Source organism: Stomoxys calcitrans, chromosome 1 (genome assembly GCF_963082655.1).
Source record: "Stomoxys calcitrans chromosome 1, idStoCalc2.1, whole genome shotgun sequence".
NCBI classification, from domain to species: domain Eukaryota; kingdom Metazoa; phylum Arthropoda; class Insecta; order Diptera; family Muscidae; genus Stomoxys; species Stomoxys calcitrans.
This window is the reverse complement of record NC_081552.1, coordinates 144,224,394-144,236,685: the sequence shown is the minus strand read 5'-3', so window position 1 is coordinate 144,236,685 and position 12,292 is coordinate 144,224,394. Positions and strand designations below refer to the sequence as shown.

The window sequence follows — 12,292 nt, the reverse complement described above, 5'->3', positions numbered from 1 at the left end:
AGTTTCAAGTGATCTCTGCAAAAAAGATGCCTACCAGAAAACTTTTGGCCATGCAGACGTATGTTTTCAGTAAAATAACTGATGCTAATCAACGCTATGAAATATATGAAAAAATAACAAATAAACAAATTTAATTTGGATATAATTTTCGAATAGGAAGCATTAAACAATGGTCTAAAGCCGGACAATATCCTGCAATGAAATCTCAATAAGATTTTAAGACCAATAAAAAAGGGCAAACAGACAGACCAAACGAAAGGCACGTCGCATGTTGTGTAGGTCACTGCCTATACAAAAAAACAGCACTGGCAGAATCAACCGTTGGGCGATCGCCGTGCGGAGAACAAAAGAGTTTTGCAAAAGATGTTTGTGTTTGTTGCTATTAGCATCGTTGGATAAGTTGGATTTGAGTAAGGGAAGTAAGATTTGATTTGTTTTCTATTGCGCTTATGACACAAGTCGACTTAAAGAGCTCTGTTCAAATTCAGAAGTGTGCTTTACAACTTACTCTAGTTGGAATGGTTGTAAAGCACCTTGATCCATTTGACATCTCCTTCTGATGATTTTTCTTAGTTGAAAAGAAATCGTGATAAAGAAAACCAGGCAAATGCTTCTAGCAACAACACACTTTTTGCTGACTTTTTAAATGTTTTTTGCTATACTATTCTTCGAATAGGAAGCATTAAACAATGGTCTAAAGCCGGACAATATCCAGCAATGGATTGTCAATTTCGAAGATAAATAAACATTTCAAACATTTCCAAAAATGTTGGATTTAAGATCTGCTCGCTCTATTTCAAAAATTATCTGCAATAATTGAAGAACCTTCGACAAACGATATTATGTTCACAACATAGGCAAGTCTGTATAAAGTTTACAAAGAAGAAAAGAAAAATACATCTAATGTTGTATCGTTGTTTAACACAAAAGTAAAGAATTTCTACAAAAATGATATTCTATTGAAGTTGGTGCCAGACAGACCATCAAAAACTCCCCGAACGAAGCACTTATGGTGATTTCGATTGTGAAAAAAAGTGCAGCATTTTTTCGACATGTTGCACTGAGATCGAAATTTTGTGTTCGATTCTCCAAAAAAATGTAACCCCACCACCGGGTAAATGTTCGTTTGTAATGGTGTTGCCCACTGAAAGTGAAAAAATGCTGCATTTTCTACACCGTGGCTAGGCTAGGATGGAGAATGCCGCACTTTAAATCAGCTGCTATCATCTCATGTGCATGCCACCGTTCAAGCAAATTTTGGTTGAAAAGAAGAAGAAGAAAACAATTTGTAGAATGTTTGGCAAAATATTAAAAAGAAATACATAAAAAAAGGAAAAAGTAATCGCGTTTTATTTAGCTAACGGCATATTAGATGCATTGCTACATTTTACAGCATTATTTGGTTGAAATTACAATATACGGGCATATTAACATGTTCGATTGAAAATGTAAAAAGTGTAAAACTATGAGAGGGATAAGGCAGCATTCCCAAAATGTTGTCCCGTATAAGTGCAACATTAGTGTAACATTTTTTTTCAAAATCGAAATCACCATTAGTCTTTAAATTGATTGATATAACACTAAACTCTCATATATCAATCCGGTACGAAGACTCGAAATGCTAATATATATACACAAGGTATGAGGCGTTGCCAATTGCTAAGCAAGTTTCATCCGAGCGAAGTGTTAGTAACAGAAATCTACAGCGAAGTACATATATAAAGCATGGTAGATCGCCATGCATCGAGACTCATACAATGATATCCAATTTTGTTAAAAAAAAAAATGCAAAAAATCACGGAGAGAGAGAGTTATGTTACAGTTTACAAATAAGGTTGAGGCGCAGTTGTGGCCATCCCACCTATTGACACAACTACAGTGATCACGAAAATCAAACAATAGTCGTTCAAAATTTGTCTATTGGCATTTATCGCATATTTGTAATTTATTGACACCCGTACAACAAGAACGTATGTTCTTAAGATTGTAGTACCGGAGTTTAATCCATTTAAAGTTTACAATGTTTAGAAAAGTATAAATAAATATGAAAGTAAAAAATTAAAATATAGTAAGAGAAACTTAAAACTGCCAAAATATTTGACACTTAACATATTTATCTTTAACAAGCTTGAACTAGAATCCCTAAAGTGATCTTGTCATTTACCTTTGAAAGATACAGCGCTACTGATAGTTTGAAGGTCACGTGGGAGAGAGTTCCAAAGTTGAGAGGCAAAGCTACGGTGTATCATTGGTATCAATTTATTTCCTCGGTTCGCCCTTGCAAATCTAATTCTATTCAATTTATTTCAATATAAGAGAGAAATGCCGTTAATGCTTGCAAAAAACAAATTAATTTTAAATAAAATGCAACAATTAAGTTTCAGAAGATAATTATGAAGACTAAATTTAACTTCCAACGACGCATTACAACAATTTGAACTATGGTTGTTGAAGGGATAACCTCTTACTTGATATTATCGTGACGATGCCAAACCAGACAGACAAACGCCACGATGGCCTCCTTTTTCAGTCAATAATTTGGGGGAATAAGTTGATACCATATCATTCAGCGTTGGAATAGAACACAAGATGATCCCACACACATATTTTTTAGCTTTTTGTAAATTGAAAGCACTAAAAATGTTTTCAAAAAAAAAAAAGTCAATGTTTTTGAGTTTCTTTAATATAGACCATGGTCCCTGTTTTCGTCAATTAACGGCCACGTCGGACCTGCAACTACAGGTAAACAAAACAAACAGCAAACGATGAAGTAGTAGGATACGATGCTATCTCTCACTACATGTCGTAGCGTAGTACTAACATCCATGAGCGGGCCAAGCCATGGTAGCCATTTTTTAAAATACTAATGACCCAATAACACTTAATGGGGATAACACACCTACATACCTTTGTTAACACAATAAGTACAAATGTTTCTCATATAAAAATATGTTTGGAAAATCCTCTTTTTTCAAACCATCGTTACATTAGGTTTAGAATACCATGGACAGCACCGAATCTGACAAGCTTCCGAAATAAAGTGCAAGCCAACTGGACCAAATTCGGAACACTACTCAGAGGTAGACTTGAGCAAGAGCTTTGGATTGCCCATGCATTGGATTGTGGACGATCCACGAATAGTCTGCTGGCTTTTACTTAAGCCGCTATTACACGGCATGTAGTGGTAAATTTAGCACATGTAGGGTTGTACATGTCGTGTGATACAAATGAAACTAACGTATGAAAATCACTTTTCAAAATAGCACGTGTAGTTCCTTCTGACAAAACATAAAAATTTGTTGTCAGTCAAATGAAAGCAAACCCAAAATAAATTGTTTTCACAATTTTTTATAACAATCCTTATAAAATTTGGATCAAATATGTTCAACATGTACTAACTACGGTTGACAAATGACATATGAATGGGAGCTGTATCTAAATCTGAACCGATTTCGAGGAAACTCAGATATTGTGGTAGTCGTCGAGGAAAGCGTTGCAAAAAATGTTGGCAAGATTGGTCAATAAATGCGCTTGCAGTGGCTCTAGGAGTGAAAATCGGTAATCGATATACATATATGGATGCTAATCTAAATTTTGACCGATTTCTATGAAATTCACCACTGCTAAACTTCGAGAGAATCTGTTAACAAATGAGCACTTTATTGCAATATTCCTCCAAATCGGACGAACATATATATGGGAGCTTACAGCCCTATTCTGAATAAAAATTCCCTGGGAGTTTATTGCCTACCCCCTTTTCCCCTGTTCTGAATAAAAATTTACTGGGAGTTTTTTCCCTAAATCTCTCCCAGGGTAAAAAGTAGCTCTTCTGAATCGATATAAAAGGGAGAATGAGGCGATAAAACTTGAGAAGGAGTTAGGACAAAAACTTGTGAATTTTATGTTTTTATAAAAAAAAAATGGTACCATTTCTTATTACTTACGAACAATTTAAAATATATGGAAATTATTTTTCACTTTTTCATCAAAAACAAGTACAAATTTTGTTAGGTTCTCCCGGTTTAAATATGTCATGTACACACCATAGAAGATTTTCTTAAGTTTTTCAATTTCATTGGCACTCCGTTCCGAGTCGGATACTTAAAGGAGGTTCCTTATCATTGAGCTTTAAGGAGAATCGGGCGGCACTCAATGATGTGCAAGAAGTCTTCTGCCTGTTTCTTAATGGAATGTTAGTGGGCAATTATTCAAAGATACTTGGCGCCACATTTGGCAGCATTTACTCCACAGGAGTAAGAATATATCCATAAGTCGCTTTCCGGCAGTCCCAACCACCAAGAAAAGCGGCCGCCGCCCGGAAATGTCGATTAGATCTTCAAGTTCTAGTTCCATAAAAGTAGTAGGATAAAACGGCGTATCAGGCAGACCACCACAGCATTCATATGATTGAATAATAGTAAAATGTTTAGCCAAAATAAAACAGCTGAAGCAAAACCACTGTTTTCGAGAATTCGAAATTCCCTCTCCCAAAAATTTCCTCTCACCATTCAGTTAGAATAGGAGGATTTTATTCGAGGGAGAAATTAATTCCCTGTGAGTTCATTCCCAGCGAGTTTTTAGAATTGGGCTGTAAATTTAAACTGATTTCGAGCAAACTTCTCATGTATTATGATAGTCGTCGAAGAAAGCGTTATACATAAATTTGGGAAAATTGGTCAATAAATGCGCTTGCAGTGGCTCTTAGAGTGAAAATCGGAAGATTTTTATGAAATTCACCAGTATTGTCGAGAATCAAGAGAAAATCCCTCCTACCAAATTTCAAAAGAATCAGTTAACAAATGACCATTTTATTGCATTATTACTGCAAATCGGACGAACGTATATATGGGAGCTATATCTAAATCTGAACCGATTTCGAGCAAACTTTATAGATATTGTTAAAGCGTTGTACAAAATTTTGGGAAGATTGATCAATAAATGCGCTTGCAGTGACTCTAGGAGTAAAATTGGGCGATATATATTGGGTTGCCCAAAAAGTAATTGCGGATTTTTTTAAAAGAAAGTAAATGCATTTTTAATAAAACTTAGAATGAACTTTAATCAAATTTATTTTTTTACACTTTTTTTCTAAAGCAAGCTAAAAGTTACAGCTGATAACTGACAGAAGAAAGAATGCAATTACAGAGTCACAAGCTGTGAAAAAATTTATCAACGCCGACTATATGAAAAATCCGCAATTACTTTTTGGAACCCAATATATATAAGATAGCTCTATCTAAATCTGAACCGATTCCTATGAATATCGCCAGGAACGTCGATAGTCAAGAGAAAATCCCTCCTACCAAATTTCAAGAGAATCAGTTAATAAATGACCATTTTATTGTATTATTACTGCAAATCGGACGAACATATATATGGGAGCTATATCTTAATCTGAACCGATTTCGACTTAACTTATTAGAAATTGTCGAAGTCGTCGAGGAACACGTTGTAAAAAATTTTACAGTGACTAAAAGTGAAAATCGGGCGATATAAATAAATAAATATATATATATATATATATATATATATATATATATATATATATATATATATATATATATATATATATATATATATATATATATATATATATATATATATATATATATATATATATATATATATATATATATATATATATATATATATATATATATATATATATATATATATATATATATATATATATATATATATATATATATATATATATATATATATATAAAAGCTATATCTAAATCTGAACCGATTTTTTCCAATTTTAACGGGTTTCGCCTCTATGACGAAACCAAATTTGATCGAATGAAAACTGCGACCTGTAGTTTGTACACAAATTAACATGGACAGAAGACAGACAGACGGACATAGCTAAATCGAATCAGAAAGCGATTCTGGATCTATCTCTCTTCCTTCTTGATGTTACAAACAAATTCACCAAGTTATAATACCCTGTAACACAGTTGTGGTGTAGGGTATAAAAATCAGATTTGCTCCCATTTTTAGGTTATGTCATACGAAAATAACATTCAGGTGTGGTAGTGAAAATGATGAATCGTATGTAAATTGACAATTTTGACAAACATTTATTATCATTATATCTTGTTGTGTTGCTATCACAAATAAATTGAAATTGAAATTACACGTGATTACAAAAAGTGCCATGTCATAAGACAACTGTATGCCGTGTAATATCGACTTTACTTAGGTGCACATTACAGAGCATCTGTTCCGTTAGCTGAAAATAAATAGATTTCCAAGCGCTTCGATCTTATGTGCTCCTTGTTCACTTCCACTCCATATCTCCATCGGAGTCTTCTCCTTTTGCATTTTGGTCCATCGACGCAGACTGGTTCATATAATTTACAAAGGATTTTTCTCTCAAACACTCCAAGTACAGCCTCTACTTTAACATGTAACCATGCTTCGGAGCTCTACAACAGCAATGTCTATTGGCTTTACAGAACCGTAATTATACCCTAACCCCTTAAAGCGAACGCGTGTTTACTTTGATGGATGGCGATGTTGAGGAAGTGTTGTGTTGGAGAAGATGTGGCGACGGGAACCCCACCTACCAGATCCAGACATACAGGTTAAGTATGAGGCAGTTACTGCGGCTATAAGACTTAATGCATTGGGAGAGCGGATAGAAGATAGGAGCAGGTCTTACCATTGCGGAATAATCGAGGCGACCATAGGAAACTGGGATGGATTCGAAGAGGCTTCTGATCATACCTGAGACAACATTTGAGGCGGACACTGAATTTGATTGACGGAATTTTGATATTGCCATCTGGTAGTTCATGCAACCACAAACCCGAAATTTTGGACAAAAACGTAAATCTAGGCACTAAAATAACATTTTAACGCAATGTCAACTTAAAATACAATGCTAAAATGTTAGTGAAATGAATAAAATCCGAAATTTTAATTTCGAAAGCAAAGAATTGCAAAGTTAGGATCCTAGTTACGTCAAAATCAAGTATAAATTCCAAATCTTTCTTTTAAAATACACAAATCAACTCATCAAATTAGCCAACGGCAACACTTCATCTTTAGAAATAAATAACTATTACCAAAATAACCCAGGAATTGATAAAAAAAAATAATGGTCAATGAATAATATATCAAAAACAAACAATTTTCTAAAATTATGCAAAACGTGCAAAACTGAGTACATGCGCCATTTTTATTTATATGCATTTTTTTGAGATGTTTTCTTTTCATTTATTAATAACCAATTTTTTTTTCGAAACTTCTTAAAAGAAATGTGAATAGATTTTGTTCTATGGTTGATTTTTAATTGACGAATCAAGTACGGTAATATCCGTGAATATGCACTCATTTCTGCCCGGCACTGGAGATTTTTTGGGGTTTCTTTCTTTCCTCTTTTTATACCCACCACCGAAGGATGGGGGTATATTCATTTTGTCATTCCGTTTGCAACACTTCGAAATATCCATTTCCGATCCTATAAAGTATATATATTCTTGATCAGCGTAAAAATCTAAGACGATCTAGACTTGTCCGTCCGTCTGTCTGTTGAAATCACGCTACAGTCTTTAAAAATAGAGATATAGAGCTGAAATTTTGCATAGATTCCTTTTTTGTCCATAAGCAGGTTAAGTTCGAAGATGGGCTATATCGGACTATATCTTGATATAGCCCCCATATAGACAGGTCCACCGATTTAGGGTCTTAGGCCAATAAAAGCCACATTTATTATCCGATTTTGCTGAAATTTGGGACAGTGAGTTATGTTAGGCCCCCAACATCCTCCGTCAGATCGGTCCAGATTTGGATATAGCTGCCATATAGACCGATCCTCCGATTTAGGGTCTTAGACCCATAAAAGCCACATTTATTATCCGATTTTGCTGAAATTTGGGACAGTGAGTCCTCTAAGGTCCTTCGACATCCTTCGTCAATTTAGCCCAAATCGGTTCAGATTTGGATATAGCTGCCATATAGACCGAACCTCTGATTTAGGGTCTTAGGCCCATAAAAGCAACATTTATTACACGATTGCTGAAATTCGGGAGAGTAAGTTGTCTAAGGCCCTTCGACATCCTTCGTCAATTTGGCTCAGATCGGTTCAGATTTGTATATAGCTGCCATATAGACCAATCTCTCGATTTAAGGTTTTGAGCCCATAAAGGGCACATTTATTGGCCGATGTCGCCGAAATTTAGGACAGTGAGTTGTGTTAAAACTTTCGATATTATTTCTCAATTTGGCTCAGATCGGTCCAGATTTGGATATAGCTGCAATATAGACCAATCTCTCGATTTAAGGTTTTGAGCCCATAAAAGGCACATTTATTGTCCGATGTCGCCGAAATTTAGGACAGTGAGTTCTGTTAGGCTCTTCGACATTTATCTGCAACTTGGTCGAAATCGGTCCAGATTTGGATATAGCTGCCATGTAGACCGATATCTCGATGAAAAGCCTTGGCCCAATAAAAGGCGCATTTATAATCCGATTTCACTGAAATTTGACACAGTGATGTATGTTAGGCTTTTCGACATCCGTGTCGTTTATGGTTCAGATCGGTTTATTTTTAGATATACCTACTAAAAAGATCAAAATTTGGTTTTACACAGTTGAACAATGACTTGTACTTATCGGTATTTGGTCCAAATCGGAACATATTTCGATATAGCATTTTTCCCCGGATTTGACGAAAGGTGGTTTACATATATACCCGAGGTGGTGGGTATCCAAAGTTCGGCCCGGCCGAACTTAACGCCTTTTTACTTGTTCAATCTACATTTCAACGATGTAGGCAAGTTCCCTTGATGTTCGTGGAGAATGGTCTATTTAACTGGTATACATATACGTTATATACCAGTGAATTGAAATCATGTTAGCTTTGAGATTGAATTGAAAAGAAAAGTTGTTTCCTTTTATTAGTTTCATTCTTCTAAGTTTCTTTGTGTTTAATAAATACGCAATTTTAGATCGGCGTTTTTTATTTGCACTCTGCTAATATATCCAATAAATATTCAAAACATCACATGATTTTGGCAAGAAGAAAATTCTGGGGTAAAAATATTAAAAACAAAAAAAAACACTTACCTTTGGCTTCCCGCAAAACACGCTTTTCATTTTCCCTTTCGGCTGCGGCAGTTTTGAGTTTTACTCCCAGTGCTCCAGTTACTAAACGTCGAGCTAAAGCTGCACAAGTTTCAGGGCGGGGACGATATGGTTGCAATGAAGCAGCGCATTTTTTAGCCTTTACGCGAGACTCCAGAGTTGCTTCTGCCAATGGTTTTAAAACAACAAATGGATGCCCCATGGTCAAAACTTCAGCAGCTGAATAAGTCAATAAAATAACATTATCGTTGGATGAAGGGGAAAATACCAGTTGGAGTTATGTCGCTCACCTATACGAGAACTACTGAATACAGCTAAGGCATGCGTATCATCCACCCACTTTATGTCAAAACCAGATTCCTTATATTGCGAGAAAACCATTAACAAATCTTGATTTTTAAATTCCACGGGAAAATTGGAAACTTCCAAAACGTGTGGGAATTCTTCATCGTTTAAAATTGATTGTTTGGTTAAGAATGCCTGAAAGGATTAAAATATTCTTTTTACAGAAAAATGTGAGCAACCGGGTAATTTTAAGCTTTAATTTACACTGTAATCCATTTTGGGCAATTCTATTTTGCATTTCCCCACAGAAGCCGCCAATTCCTGCATAATTTTAGGATCTATGCATTCCCCACTATCATCATACAGTTTTTCCCAGTCATCTTCCTCCTCCTCTGAATTGCTATCGATTGTGTGTTGTGTCGTCTGGTCTGTTGTTGGCGACACGGAGGTCATCGCTTTTGCTTCACTATCATCTTCAGCAATATTATCTGGAATTTGAAGAACATCCGAAACAAACGTTTGTTTCATAATACGGCGATTACTTCGATTTATTTCCTAAAAAAAAAATGCAAAAATAAATTAACACTAACTTAGATGAAAGGAGAGACTAGTGGGAGTTACTTAAATAAAAAAAATCAATTAACATAATGCTATAATGCAAGTACCAAAATTGACCAAAAATTATATACACAGAAACAAAAACAAAAACAAACAAGTAAAAGCGTGCCAAGTTCGGCCGGGCCGAATCTTATATACCCTCCACCATGGATCGCATTTGTCGAGTTCTTTTCCCGGCATCTCTTCTTAGGCAAAAAAAGGATATAAGAAAAGATTTGCTCTGCTATTAGAGCGATATCAAGATATGGTCCGGTTTGGACGACAATTAAATTATATATTGGAGACCTGTGTAAAATGTCAGCCAATTCGAATAAGAATTTCGCCCTTTGGGGACTTAAGAAGTATAAGAGATCCATTTATATGGGAGCTGTACCAGGCCATGGACCGATTCAGACCATAATAAACACGTATGTTGTTGGTCATGAAAGAATCCGTCGTACAAAATTTCAGACAAATCGGATAATAATTGCGACCTCTAGTGGCTCAAGAAGTCAGGTTATGAACCGATTCGAACCTTAATTGACATAGTTGCTGAAAGTAAGAATAAAATACGTCATGCAAAATTTCATTCCAATCGGATAAGAATTGCGCACTCTAGAGGCTCAAGAAGTCAAGACCCAAGATCGGTTTATATGGCAGCTATATCAGGTTATGGACCGATTTGAACCATACTTGGCACAGTTATTGGATATCATAATAAAACACGTCGTGCAAAATTTCATTCCAATCGGATAAGAATAGCGCACTCTAGAGGCTCAAGAAGTCAAGACCCAAGATCGGTTTATATGGCAGCTATATCAGGTTATGGACCGATTTGAACCATACTTGGCACAGTTATTGGATATCATAATAAAACACGTCGTGCAAAATTTCATACCAATCGGATAAGAATAGCGCACTCTAGGGCTCAAGAAGTCAACACCCAAGATCGGTTTATATGGCAGCTATATCAGGTTATGGACCGATTTGCACCATACTTGGCATAGTTGTTGGATATCATAACAAAACACGTCGTGCGAAATTGTATTTCAATCGGATAAGAATTGCGCACTCTAGAGACTCAAGAAGTCAAGATCCAAGATCGGTTTATATGGCAGCTATATCAAAACATGGACCGATATGACCCATTTACAATACCAACCGACCTACACTAATAAGAAGTATTTGTGCAAAATTTCAAGCGGCTAGCTTTACTCCTTCGGAAGTTAGCGTGCTTTCGACAGACAGACGGACGGACATGGCTAGATCGACATAAAATGTCGCGAGGATCAAGAATATATTTACTCTATGGGGTCTCAGACGAATATTTCGAGTAGTTACAAACAGAATGACGAAATTAGTATACCCCATTCTATGGTGGAGGATATAAATAGGTTTAAATCACGAAATCAATTGATTAATTTTTTTTAATTTAATTTTTTTAATTGAAACTGCTTCAATCACGAAAATGATAATATCGTTTTTGGAAAGGTTATTGACAACTTTCAATTTAAAAAGATTCGGCAGAGCCCGGCCAGGACGCACACGGAACAACAGCGATAGCCATTGCCATTGTCTTAGCGTTCGAAGCGATCAATACAACTTCCAACTGATGCATAAAATCATGTGTAGTACGGAAGAAGTGTAATTTGTCACAGAAAAAATGTCTGCCATTACACAAAAATACATGCATTGGGAAAAGTACAGCTAATAAGCAGGGTTGTCGAGTGTGGTTAATGTGGTAATTGTATCATAGATGCGTTTTCGCTATTAATACGATTCAAATACAACATACCAACGCACGGCCCTTGAAGGCATCACACCTAATATGGTTGAAAAGTCTTCTAACCAAAGACGGAACGCGTCCCATTTAATGATATTTGCCCTAACACGCAAAAAAACTTAAAAACTTTATATTCAATTAATTTTTTTAATCAATTCAAATTAAATAATGTTTGGAATTTTCGATTACACTGAAAAATCAAAAAAACTTTTGGTACTTTTTTTATTTCCAAAAATGTTTTTTGAAAAATCCAATCTTTGAAACTAACATTCAAAGACGTTGCTATTTGTTTGGCAATTAAATGTTTCTCTAAAAATGGCAATAACTACACATATAATATATATATTGTAGATAAGAAGATAAGAAATATAGGTATTGACTTATTGAAATTATTTTTGACGAGGATAATTTGATTTTTTTGTATTACGACAAGTGATTGGTAAAAAAAATTCATTTTTCCAGCCAGGGTACCTTTTTTCCGCTCCCGCAATTTTTTTGTCGCTCCGCCCCGAGCCCGCTCCCGCGCCTTTG

The 12,292-nt window shown here is 35.4% G+C and overlaps 1 protein-coding gene across 1 annotated transcript in view; it reads right to left on the bottom strand.

The window, feature by feature from the left end:
• Positions 1 to 12,292, bottom strand: part of LOC106089757 (uncharacterized) — a 187,140-nt gene that overhangs the window by 53,020 nt on the left and 121,828 nt on the right. The window contains exons 7-9 of the mRNA XM_059367365.1: positions 9,646 to 9,936; positions 9,387 to 9,576; positions 9,079 to 9,315 (exon numbers count right to left, since the gene is read on the bottom strand). Coding sequence (XP_059223348.1) covers positions 9,079 to 9,315; positions 9,387 to 9,576; positions 9,646 to 9,936 — 718 coding nt within the window. The remainder of the gene's footprint in view (positions 1 to 9,078; positions 9,316 to 9,386; positions 9,577 to 9,645; positions 9,937 to 12,292) is intronic.